General features: G+C 40.6%; 1 protein-coding gene across 1 annotated transcript; it reads right to left on the reverse strand.

The window, feature by feature from the left end:
• Positions 1-12,453: 12,453 nt before the first annotated feature.
• LOC139884579 (heavy metal-associated isoprenylated plant protein 3) lies at positions 12,454-13,998 on the reverse strand. The gene is made up of 6 exons (XM_071868595.1): positions 13,990-13,998; positions 13,721-13,880; positions 13,236-13,435; positions 12,966-13,056; positions 12,654-12,854; positions 12,454-12,587 (listed from the first exon to the last, which is right to left on the reverse strand). Exons 1-6 carry the CDS (start codon positions 13,996-13,998, stop codon positions 12,454-12,456), a joined length of 795 nt encoding a protein of 264 aa, XP_071724696.1.

Raw genomic sequence — 13,998 nt, forward strand, 5'->3', positions numbered from 1 at the left:
GAAGAGAGAGAAAATGCTTTTTATATTAATTTATTGAAACTATGTAAAATACTCACGATTGATGTAATCAGTTAGATGCTTCAAAAGATTTGCAATTAAAAACTTGAAATTATCCATTCGAATTGTGCCTACTGCTCCGAAGTTGAGCTACACATACAAATTGAATGTTTAAATTTCACCGGTTCATGAAGATTGCAAGGCGTTTCAAGAGCTTTAAGATAAACAAAGCATCGTCACCTTTCGCATATCTAGATCATAAAAGGGGAAAAAATGAACAGTGACCACATACAAGAAGATGGAGCCGGAATCAATTTCTCAAATTGCTCACGTGGGTAAATATATTGATGAATGGTAAGAAAAGATGGTTGGACTTGGACGTTGTTTGTCCTCTTCTTCTGCTCACAGATATTTGGCGATCCCAACTCCATCACGCGCAATCACCTGTCACAACTAACGATAAATGTCCTTTTTCTTCTCTATTTCTTTCTTTCTTTTTTCTAAGAACTAATAAGAAATGTAATGCCGTGCTTTTTTGGAAGATATATAAAGAATAGGTTTCTCTTCGTTTCTCTTCCTTCATATATATATAATTCTCTTGACTCTTATGACTTATCTTTCCCCAACCGGAAGAAAACGGATTAATATTTCTCATGAATATATGTTCTTGATCTCAACAACAATTCCCTTGTTGATGTGGTAATATTTTGGTATCTCATGATTATTGTGCTGCTTTTCTCTAGAAATACTCTTGAAGAAATTAAGAAAGATCATCAATAATGGATTATTTATGCGTCGGTACCTCACACCATTCAATGTCAATATTTATATATTTGGGCCGTTCATGGGTTTTTGGCCTTAAATCTTACGGATTTTATAGGGTCAATAAAAAATTTCGTGTGCACAAAATTTATTTATCTATTATAAAAATTCTCATCCTATTAAAATACTATTTTTTGTAAGTGTTTTTTGAGGTATGGATAATAATGATAGTGTGCTCCATAGAAGTCATGTATGCAAGTGTGCACCATGGGGGGTGCTCTATCATAGAATATTATGTTCATATTTAACGTTTTGGCTGGTTAAAAAATTGTCTTTCCATTTCTTATAGTTTAAATAAGCCACCTAGCTAATTTAGCTTCACTTGGGACAAACCCTTGGGCAAAATAAATATGGAAAACTTGCACCAAAAGTTTTAAATGTTTGCAATCAAAGTTCAAAATGCTTTTTGATCGGGTGTAGTTTAGTGTTTTTAGCAAGTTGACGATCAAATTCGTTGCCTAAGTATGTTGGGATTCAATGTGGCATTTTCATGTTTATCTTTGCATTTGAGGTGCCGGTGTTGTACCGACCCCAACTCCATCTCTAAGCTCTTGAGTAACAGATGTTATTTTTGCCACATCCCAGATTTGTCACCGTTTTTATTCTTTTTATCTTGTTAATGAACACATGTAAAAGCATGAACAAACAAACTCCCCAAACAAACAATAGTTAAAAGACCAGGACATACATCACACATAACATATTACTTTATATTACAATAGTACATTCATAAGCCTTTTTTCTACGAGCCATTTTTCCTTTTTACATCACATTACAAATTTTCACATAGGCCAGGAGAATTCCTATCTCTTCTAGCGTGATTACAGCTCCCAAACTGACATAACACTTCTATGACTATAAGTTTGGAAGATAAGGAAGTGAGTCGAGAAACTTAGTAAGTAAAATTCCTAGTTCTCTACTAGGAAAACATCTTATCATCGAAGCTTAGCAAGTACAACACTCGCAAATAGTGTCGATGACAGATCATTAGCAAATTACTTACCATGCCTTAACTAAATACATGATATCCATGTAAAACTATCATCGGCTTAACAATGAGTATGTCAACATATCATACTTACGCATATATTGGCACGCATAAAATGATTCTTTTATCATCGTCCTAGCTCGACCAAGCTCTCTCGGCTCAATTAGGGGTTCTAGCTTCTTGCTAGGCTTCTTGTCTCGATCAAGGCATCCTAGCTCAATCGAGACTTCTCGAGAGTAGCTTTTCGAGGCTTTCGAATTTAAGATCCAGGTATCCTAACTCAACTAGGGCATTACATCCAATGAACGAGATCTCGCCATCAAGCTATGTGACAACATGTACTTTTTTTCCCTTGAAGTGTACACAGAAGTGTGTCACAGAAGTCAATTCTTATCTTTTCTTCTTAATTGACTCATACATGGCTCAAAAGCGTGCTCATTCATACCGTGTGCCATGTATCCTAATTTTGTACGATACAATATGTCAGGAACAATCATTGATCCGTGACTTGAACCGAATACTTAGCATCAATCCTCACACTAGACAATGCTCGGAACCAACATGCCTCAATGTCGATCCAAGACCTTGAGGTTTGGGTATACCTCACTTACATGAAGACCCTAAGGTTGATGGACCTTAGCCTTGACCTAGCATGAACATACTTCATGTCGTGAATGACCCTTAGTTCATGGCTTGATTCAATCGCTAAGGACAAAGTCCCTATACCAATGAAGACATAAAATTGGCATGCTTTAATGCCTTATCAAGACCTCGTGGTTTAGGCGTCCCTTGTACCAATCAAGACTTGGAAACGACATGCCTCAATGCTGATCCAAGACCTCACGATTTTGAGCGATTCCTAAATTGTATGAGACTTGGAATCGACATGCTTTAATGCTGATCCAAGGCCTTGTGGCCTTGGGCGACCTTTCCTTGCATTAAACTCAACTCGAGCAAACCTTGGTCTTATTTTGGGTGTGAACAACTTAGGGGTGTGCAATGGAAACCGCCCAAACCGGGATTGGACTGAACCGGCCGGTTTTGAGCGGTTCCCACGGTCGGCGGTCCAGTTCCTAGTTCCTAATCTTGGAACCGATGGCTGGTTGGTCTGGTTCCTAGTTCCAAGGTGGGAACCGGACCAGACCAAATTTTTTTATACATAATTTATATACATATAATATATAAACACATATAAAATAAGAATATTATATATGAAACTTATTGCAATCGGAATTACATTTGAGGTAACAACCTCTTATGTGGCCAAGAGACCACCGAAACTCTTGTTGTTACTCTTTATTTATAGAGAAAACTTACTTGTTAATTTCATAGAGATTGTCTATAAAACCTAAGCCAAGCACAACCTTTAATCACATTGTTCATGGCTTTTATGCTTAAAATTAAGTGTGAACACATAAACTATAATTGATATTCACGCAAGTAAAGTTTGAATATTTTACACGTGAAAACATGTGTGAGTAGTTTTATTAGATTGCTTGGGAACCGAATTTGATTGATCGGTCCGGAACATGATCATTCTTTAGTGAATGGTTGTTCTTTAGTGAAAAAGAAAGTGCCGATTATGTTGGACCGGACCGGACCGGACCGGAATCGATGGTCGGGTCCGGTTCCCGGTCCTAGGACCAAACGATCCGGTCCACGGTTCCCAAAATTGGGAACCGATTCTCCTAGTCCGGTTCCCGGTTCCACCTTAGAATCGGACCGAACCGGAAACCGATCACCCCTAGAACAACTCAAGCACACATTTAAGAACAAACATGAACAAACCATGCAAAAGATCCAATATCCTATCCATGGCTTGAATGGGTGAGCACATAACTAGACTAACAATGGATTCTATTGCCCTAGAAGAGAAATAGGATCTTACTTACCTGGATGAATCTCGAGAAAGTAAGGGTGAGTAGCTTGGTGAGGGGCAGCGCTACAAGGTTGAGAGAAAGGAAAGAAATAGGAGAATAGCAAGTGAATGGCAAGAGAGCTCAAATGGTGGAAATGAATGAGGGGCTTATCCTATTTATAGGCACTGTTCTCATCATTACTTATCCAAATGACAATTATCTTTCTTGAAGTGGCATGGCTACAAAATTGAAGTGGCAAGCCTAATTTGCAAGATGGCACACCTAGGCTTATAAGGTGGAAATCTAATGACCTAATGTAATAATTTGAAGGTTCATTTGTTTCCTTTCCATTGGCCCACATAAGTCCTTGATTCATTATTAAAGAATAAGTCATCATAAATAGGTGGCACTCTAAGAAGGATAAGGTGGCACCTAGCCCATAGGATAGTAATAATTGCCTATGGTGTCTCATTCTTATTGGTACATTTGTCAAGAATCCTTTGCTTAATTCTCAAAGTAGTCTTTGGTAATAATTACCAAATCTAGAAGTGTCCACCTATAGTGATGAGTCACCCCCCTCATGAATGATCTAGGGGTTCTAGAATGTTCTCTTTTGTCCATTTTTAAAGAATATAACAAATATGGGAGATAGGCCATTGGAAGTATAACCGGGGTTGGGTAAGGGTTTTTTGTGTATATCTCTTATCGACCATTTCAATATACCCAAGATTCATGGTAAAGTCATTCTTGATGTAGTTGTCGTAGGCAAAATTTGCCTTTTTGACTAGGTTGGTGGCCTCGGACATGGGCTCAATGGCCAGCCCTTGAATTGGCTCTGGCTGAGTGGACCGGCTCTTGGACTGACCCCAAGCCTAATCCAGGTTGACTCGCGATTATCATGTGGTTATTTGAAATTGATCAATTTGTAACCGACACGTACTAGGTTGACTCATGGTCATCCATGGTTGGTACATGATTAAGCAGAATCACCTGCAATCGAAAAATGACCGTTCAGGATTGACTCATGATTGCCCATCAATCCATGGTGGAATGTGACCATCTCTCGATCAATCTTTATAGTTGTGTAGTCGTCCATCGATTGAACTACTTAGGTCCACTTGCGTGGTCATTAGATTGGTCCATGGTCTATCTCTTGATCAATCCATGGCCGATTCATTGATCAGTACATGGTGAATGTCTCGGTTACCCTTCCGGTCAAGCCAATTGGTCCATGGTCAATTCTTGGAATGACCAGTTGCTAATCTTTACCACTAGCACACTGGACTCATAGCTATCTCTCATAGGTCAAAAATTAAGGATGCTATAGATGTGATGTCACGTCAAAAATAGTTAAAAACATAAAAAAAAATAAGAAAAAAATTGGAGAGAAGATAAAATTGGCTAAAAAATGAAAATAGAAGAAAAGAAAAACCAAAGACTATAAGGAGAAAACGTTTGGGAGAGACGACTCCGGTGAGATCAGGCGAGCCCTCATATAGACTCTCTCATAATGCCCGTCGGCCTTTGTCATGCCTGAACGGGGGTGCCCTCAAACTTCAAAAATCCTCATTGCACAAAGAATACTTTCTCGGAGTCTCTCTTTCTCTCTCACTCGGTTTCCTTTTTTCTTTTTTCTTTTTTTGTGGCTTTTTTATTTTATTTTTCCTCTAAAACTAATCGTGTTTTTTCTCTTTTAAAAAGTCTACTTTTTCTGATGTTGTGCAATAATATCAGTGCCATATATGCTAGAAAAAATATTCACGAACACCAAGTTAAATTCCAACATACGGGTTATCAAAATTCGCATGAGACGTCATCGGAAGGATTTGATTGCATCTAATTTGAAAAGCTCAAGATTTTACTGCATAGATCAAAATATTTAGGATTTGATTACATATAAGATCAAACGTACACCGCTTCTGGTGCAATTCTCCCAATAAAGAAAAGAAGAGAAGCTTCCTTCTAGACAAGTGGGAGGCAGTCAATGCATATAGATGACTAACAGCTCACATTGCACGAACGTACGATCTCCCGTTGCCGACGCCATGCGTAGTCTCTATTGCACGGACGACATGCAGAAACATGTTTTCATTCCTTTTCACTACACAACACAGCATGAACTGACCACAAGTCACCCTTTCAGTACTTGACATTATCCGATAGGAAGAACGACATGACGGACCTCGACAACGATTCGAAATTACGTGAGGATACATACGGTGTACGATACGCCAATGGAATGTATACGTCGCAAGAACTTCACTGTTTCAAGTACAGAATCTGTCATATTTTATTCTAGTGCAATACGTACTTTCAATATAGAACGGCCCGTAGTTTAAGATCTCAGTGTAGGCACTCGCATCAGGCAAAGATCTATACAGGCAGAGCCCACGATTTTGTCAGACTCCACCTTCTTTTTTCAAGGCCCATACTCTCTCTCTTCTCTCTCTCTCTCCATATGAAGCTTCCTGTGCTCCAGTTGAGCACGGTCTTTGTTTCCCTCCTGCTGGTAGTCGCTCTCCTATGGTTCTCTGTAAGTCTGCTTATTCAGATTAGCTTTCTCTGTTAGTCTTTTTGCTTTCTGTATTTTTTAGTTGTGGACTTTGCGCGGAGTTTCTGGTTAATCTCTACTTTTGGATTACATTGGACTGGCCTATTCCGCGACTCGATTTTTCTTCTCAAGGGAGTGCTGTAATGGAGTAAACATATCTATCGCCACCCGTGAGGAGAAATTCAGGACCTGAGCAGATTCATTGGTTGCAATATTGTTGTTTATTAGCTAGAATTAGCCCTGCAATAACACGAGTTTCCTGAGTTTGCTTAGTTTCATCAGCTTCCTGCATTGTGCTACTTTAAAGGATTGCAGAAATTAGTGTCTCAGTAAAATTAGGTGATGAGCTTCCCATTACAGAGAAAACATCAGGGGCGTTGGGCAGAGTGCATGAATGCACTCCCTAAGCTTTGATCATTCGGGTCCCATGGCACCCATGAAATCGAAGGGCGGAAAATGCATTGGGTGTGCTCCACCCAGTATGACCGGTGGATTGTGGAGGGTCATATATTGAGAAAAGAGAAAGAAAATTGAATGTGATAGGAGTGGAAACTGGAGAGACCAGAGATGACACCGCCATGGTATTCTTGTCGATGGATGTGGATAAGTTTGATTTAATTCAATTAGCTACTTCCGTAATAGCACATAATTATGGGTTTGTGCTCTGCCTAGTTCAATTTAACCTTAGCAGTGCATCTATATTCACTATGCTTCGTCCAACTTTGTCAATAATATGCCTCCTGTTTCTGTTAAGAGTATTATATCTGCTTGGTGCTCTGGATTATTTTCTCTATAGTAAATCCTTCTATTTGGATGCTCGTTGGGATTGTGAATATTTTGACAGCACGTAACTAATATGTTGTCCTTTCTACTTGTTAGAAAATCATAACAGGGAAGTCTATTATAGTCGCTCTCGCCAAATACAAATAGAGAGGTTGACATGTAACCCACATGAGAACTCTCAAAAGCCTCAGATAATTGATGGACACATAGGTACACCTCTTAACATCCAACTAAAGAAGTCTATCTTATAGAAACAACACTTCATAAGTTCAGGGAAGATGTGAGGTTCGATAGTCTAACACTTCTCTTTATATAAAGATGAAAATCATCTAATGAGGGACATTATTCTTGAGTAGCATAAAGGACAAGTTTAAGCTTCCCCTCAAAGGAAGAAACAGCAAGGGCTTGGACAGAAGTGAATTTCATTTTAATTACATTGGAACTTAGGAGGCACAGATGCTAGAATGAGATGATATTGTGAATATTTGTCCTGTTTCCAAGCTGGTTAAACAATTATAGCAGCTTGCAAATGGCAAGGCGCTGGAAATTTCAGCTTGAAGGGTCAACTCTTTTGTCCCTTCCTTTGGATGTTTGGGTTGCAAATTACTCGCCGGATAATATTTTACTGTGGGATGTTGATTTTTCTTCTGTTTGAATGGTCTTGCTCATTAGACATTTGCAGGATCACTTGAAGAAAAATGACAGTTCTAAAGAGGTACATGTTGAGGTTTTTCATATCATTAAAGTATGTCACGGCCAATGTCATGGAATCATGGCAGGATTGTGGCAACAGCATCAACAGTTGAGCACTCCATTAAGAACTCTCTGGAGTGTGGCAGATCTTGCAATGCCAAGGCTGCAGGTGTCATTGGGGAGGCGTTGGCAATGTGAGTTAAGATGGAGGGCCTTGAGCATGGATTAGGTAGGGCATTCATGTGGACATAAACAAGAGATGGAGAAGAAAGGCTTTATGAACAGAACAAAGATCTGGGCCATCGTCAATGCATTCAAAAATGGAGTCAAACTCATACTTGACGAAAATGAGGATCATGCTTGACCAAGTTATTGAGCAACTTCTTAGTTGTTTCTGATCTGCTTGGAAATTCACCATCTTGCCAAATGCGGTCAAATAGAAGCATGATCATGCACGTAATCTGCAGAGATGGTACATCTTCGATAGCTTCTTTTGCACTCAATTCTAAGTATCCGAGTTATATCCGAGTTAAAGGCAGCCTTTTCTGCAATTTCTGCAGTCGGTTGCTGATTCAAGCAGAGGACTGGGCATGCTAAGATGCAAACAATGCCTAGACATGTTACTCTCGCCATTAGTGGCCCATTTGAGTATGAATGAACGGCAACTATGGCTTCATAATCTTATAATTTCGAAAATATAAAATCTCTCTCTCTCTCTCTCTCTCTCTCTGTACATATATGTCCTGTTTTAAATGAAAGACAACTCGTAGTTTGTTTTTTTCTGTTGCTGCTTTCATCTTCATTTATGAGAGAACGATAAATCCACATCTTACTTACAAATGCTGTGGACCACCGTCATGCATTCTTAGAGAAATCAGCAGTGTGAAGTTATGTACGCATACCTCAATCTTATAAGAAAGTCCTATTTATGACCATTGGTTCTTCTACAAGATTGGCTGTGAGAGTTCCCTACTTATTCTGAGGATGAGTTTTAGGTTGTGAAGTATGTTCATAAGGTTTAGGCTGTAAAAGAAGAGGATTTCAGGTGGCTAATATTCACCAGTTAGAAAGAGAGTTTCAAAGAAAATTCATATACCACTTTGGTGACAAACAGAACTTTTGTTAAGGAAAAGGCCAACTGATACCTTGATTCTAGGATAGTAAAAATGCTTTCGGAGTCCAATATAGGGGTGCATTGTTGTACTGATTTGATAATATCTCATTGATAACGTGTCTAATGACAATTAGCAATGTCAGGTTTAATCCTACCTTATCTCATTGATAAGGCGAATGCTTGGATCCCCATAGCAATTAACAATAACATATCTTGTTCATTTTCTCCTAAAGTTGGATAAGTTGAATTAATATGAATGCCCTAGACTCCCAGTTTCTTGTCTTTTCCTTTATTTGTGCAATTACTTGCTCATTTATTTTCGCAACATAAAAGGAAAGTGCTCGAAACTAAGGCACCATACAAATGCTTGTTTCAGCACACTTTCCTTTTTTCTTCCCCTCCCCTTTACATAGCTATTGTTTTTGCAGGGACTCTTGAATAGCAATTTGCAGCAGTAAATGCGGAAGCTTTAAATGGTTCCTCTTCTAGTGGATACTACAAGTCTCTGCGAACACCTAACCCCTCTCCAGTGACCCAAGAAGCAGAAATTGCGGATTTTGCTAAAATTAGTCTTCAAGTCCTGTCATCTCAGTGTTGCTGTTCTTGTTGAATGGTCTTGTTGATGGTAATGTTTCTTTCATTCAGAGTGGTCAAAGAAAGAGCCTGCGCGGCTGTTGCAAACAGGGCTCTCTAGTTCTTTGATCCCCCGTCTTTACTGCTCTTCGATTGCTTGCTGCGTTCTCTTAATTATTGAAGCCAAAGAACAGGAAAACATTGCGATGATTGACAACACAGACAATGGAAAGGTTCATAAAGGGTTCAGCAAATAGCTTTATCCACCTGCACACATGCGTGCAACAGTGGGGCCGGGCTCGACTCTTATGCCGGCATTTGTGCTAAGAACAAGCCTGTACCGAAAGTAAGTAATGGGGAACATCGACGATCGAGTTCGGGGTTAATGAAGAGATGTTCAACTAACATTCTTTAACAAGCTCCAATGATAGTGGTTATTATGATGACAAGGTAGCGATAATTAAACAAATCTGGATAATCTTATTCATGGGGTGATGATGGTTTTCCTCTTCTGGTAGTAGTCTAATGGGAAAAGAGAATTGTCCCTTTTGATTATAATTTGGCAACTGCAAGATCTCTAGCAGACGAAAATGACCATTCTCTACTGGGGGAGAAGAAACAAATCCATTTTCCTTTTCCGCATGGACATGTGATTGTCACCTCTTGAAGGAAGGGTTTCAGAGGGCAACCTCCCTCTTTTCGGTCACCTGGAACTGGAGTCTGCCTCAGGAAAATTTATAGTTTTCATGCATCATTCCAAAACCAAAGGGCATGACCTTACCTTACACCACCAGAACAACTCCTATATAGAGAAATTGCAAAAATCAGTATTCATAATTTGATTGGGTTGACATATGGTGGAAGTCTTTTGATTAGGTAACAGGATATGGGAATATTCTCCCCCTCAAATTTTGCTGACGGACAGCTTTCTAACCATCGATTCATGTCTCATTGTTGTTACTAAACGAGATTTGTTAGAGAATGTGCAAATACGAAACACAACATCTCTTAATAGGAATTGGAACCAACATAATCAAATCAAAAGTTGTAGTGGTTGCAATTAGAGATCAATGGATGCAGCTGGTACTACTTGCCCAACTAATGCATGGAATCGATGGAACAGCAAACGAGTCGTTTGGGGCTACCAGAAGGGAAACGATCAGGGAGCAAATTAGCCAATAAGGGTTCTTTTGTTAACTCTTCTAATGGAGTTGATTAAAACTGATTTGTGAGTCTTTTTTAAGGGATTAAAAAAGAAGAAGAAAAAACATTAATTCCCACGTGGCGAGTCTCCTTAATCCAGGGTTTTTGTTTTTGTTTTTGTTTTTGTTTTATTATATTATTGGGGCCAAAAAGAAGAAAAGGAAAGGTGGGAAGTACTTGGGGGTAGCGCAACAGGCTTTAAGGCTGGTGAGGACAGGGAAGGAGGGGTGCTTTCTTCTGAACACACCCCAATCCATTAATAACGACTCTTACGTCCCTCCAAAATTGAGTGGAGGAGATCAATCTTAAAAGCATACTTATTATATATATATTAACAATATAAAAGAATAATTAGATTGGATGTGCATGGGTCTGTCACTTATCGTGGCACACAAAGGTGAAAGAGATCATTCTCGAAATGCTGCCGCTGTTCATTGGCAATAGGAGAGCGTTCGGTTCTACTTTGCCAAAAACCACCATGAGCAAATGCAAAATTGCAAATGGCATTCGATAAATGTTTTGGAAAATTTTGGAGAAATGCCAATGCATTTTCAAGCCTTTGGCCTAGGGCAGGTCGAAGATGATTTAAAATGCTGCATTTTTTGAAATGTAAAATAGACTTTTTTTTCCTTTCCAATTTTTCACTCATTATATTGTCATTATTACAAAAATATCCGTCGAAAACCCTAATGTTACCTCAACCATCGGAGAACCTAGCCTCGCTTGAGGTGATGCACCTTAGGCATCATCGCTTGGTGTCATGCAACTTGAGATGAGGCTGGTAGGAGGCTAGATCTGGCCACCAATGGTCGGTTGATTGCCGATATGGCTAATTAGCGATTGAGTTTTGCTGGAAACATTTAAGATTTTTTTTTTTAAAATTAGCAAAAGTTATTCATAAAGTATACTGAAATGGCATTTAAATCAAAATTACTTTCCAATGCATTTTATTACACTTTTACAATATGCTATTTGCATTTTGAAAAATTCCTTTCACCACAACCCTTTGGGCTTTTTCTAAAAATCAAACCAAATGCATTGTTAGTAATTCGACTTTTTTTACAGTATATTAAAAAGCGTCATGTAATCATTTTTGTAGCGTTTGAGGCCGTTAGCTTGCGTATTTTGCATGGGAAAATCAGATTTTGTGTTTTGAAGGTAGCCACATTCTCTTCAATTACTTAAACCAACGTGGATTCTTTATCTCTTTTCCCTTCACATACATAACAAAATAAAAAGAGGGAAAACAAAAAAATACCCAAGTGTCAGATGAGGGAGTGAGCGACACTTGCCCCTGCTCCATGTAAAAAGGGAGGCTGCTTTTTCATTGTAAGTTGTCTTTTGCATCCCCGCAAATTTCTGCAGTTTCACAGGCCCTGCCCCCCCTCCTCCCCTCCAAAAAAGTAGAGCCGCTCTGCTCCCGCTGCTAATCCCGCTATGGAGGAATGATTCCTCTTCGTACTAAAACTCGACACGATATTATATAAAACGACGTCGAGAGCTTATTAATCTAGGTAATCTGTTCACGTTTTGGCAGGCGAATTTTTACAGACCAGTACGCGACTACGCGTCCCTCCCAATTTGGATATCGACATTAGCGAAATGATGCGCAAGAAGAGAGGAAACAAGGTAAAAACAAAGAAGGCTAGACCAGCCAAATCAACCGACCGGTACTACTAACAACGCATCCCAAAGGCCACAACAAAAAGAAAAAGAACGAGAAAGTGGTAAACGATTTCGTAGTCTTTGACCAGCTAGACATTGATCAACCTCATCGACGTGTCACTTCTATTTTTTTTTTTTTTTTAACTGTACCCTCTATTCTCTCTTCTTGTCTAATGCTAATTTCCTCTGCCTAAAATCCCTCATCTCACATGACGGAGCAAGCATTCGGGTTCTCATCACTGAACAGCTGCGGCGCGTGCAAGTGCATCGGCTCCCAATACACGCCGCCCCCGTATCCGTACCCGTATGGCCCCTGGTACTCCATCCGCTGGCCCTCCGCTTTCTCCCACCAGCAGCCCCCCACGATCCCCGCCGCCGCCGCCGCCGCCTTGCAGCTGCAGCCGCTGCCGCCGACGTTCCTGTTCTTCCCGCCGCCGCCACCTTCCTTGTCCTTGGCCTCGCCGCCATCCTTGTCTTTCTTCGGCGGGACGATTTCCACCGCCCTCTTCATCTGCTCCCTCAAGTTCTCCGCCAGCGCCTTGGCGTCCATGGCCCCCCTCACCGTGGCCGTGTCCTTGTCCCTGTTGAAGTCTACGTTCAGAACTCCTGCGCCCCAAGTACCATCATGAACATCCTTCCCCAGAAAAAAAAAAAAAGGCAAAAAAAGAAAAATGGGAATTGGGCTGAATCACGCAAATGAATTGCAGTATAGATAACCTTTTGTTTTTGTGATTATCTTGCGGATCTTCTGGATGCACCCCTCGCAATGGAGGCAACTGAACTTCAGAACCACCGTCGTCACCGGAGGCTGCACCAGAGAATTGTACGCCAGGACGTGTTCAAGTTCATGGACAATGCACATTCAATTGAAACCGAAAAAAAAAGGAAATAAACAAACTCGGCAAGCAAGCAAGCCGACGAGCTCCTCCCATGCAACGCGCGGAATCCCCAGGAAAAAAAAAAAAGAGAATGAAAAAGCCGATATACCTCTTTGGGTTTCTTCTTCTCCTCATCGGCTTTCTTCTTCTCGTCGCTGGACTGACCCTTGTCTCTCTTGGGCAGTGGAGACACCAGCTCCACCTTCTTCTTCGTTTTCTCTTGCATCTTCTCGCGCAGCTTCGCGGGATCCACGTGTCCTTCCACCGTCACTTTCATCGCCCCTCCATCCACCTTCGTCTTCTCCACACCTTTGCCCACCCAAAAAAAAAAGAAACAAAGCTCGATTCAACTTTACAGACAAAAACCGAAATTCGAGCAGATAATGACAAACCAAGAGAAACTGGAGCAGATTCAGAAAGGCAGAAAGCGCAACAGTTCGCTGATGTATATCCATATTCCGTCCGCGGTTTCATCGGAAACGAAGCCGATCACCCGGAAACGCATTCGAAACCCCAGGCTCAACCGGGAAAAAAAGTTTTTTTAAAAAAAAAAAAAACGGTAAAAGGCAGTACGTACTATGTAGAAAACCGAACCTGGGAATTTCTTGAGGAATTTCTCGATTTTGGCTTCGCAACCTCGGCAATGCAGGTCGATCTTCAAGACGACCGCCACCCGCCCGTCCTTCTGCTCGCCGGCCTTACCTCCTCCTCCTCCTCCTCCTCCCATCGCCCCGTCGCCACCTTCATTCTTCTGCTGCGCAAAGCACACACAAAAAAGCAAAAAACCGAGGATGACGCGATCGTCGGAACAGAGGAAGATACGAACGCCCGGAAGACGGAGAGGAAGGAGCGAGTCGACTCACCTTGCCCAT

This window comes from Rutidosis leptorrhynchoides, unplaced genomic scaffold (assembly GCF_046630445.1).
Source record: "Rutidosis leptorrhynchoides isolate AG116_Rl617_1_P2 unplaced genomic scaffold, CSIRO_AGI_Rlap_v1 contig572, whole genome shotgun sequence".
In the NCBI taxonomy this organism is placed as follows: Eukaryota; Viridiplantae; Streptophyta; class Magnoliopsida; order Asterales; family Asteraceae; genus Rutidosis; species Rutidosis leptorrhynchoides.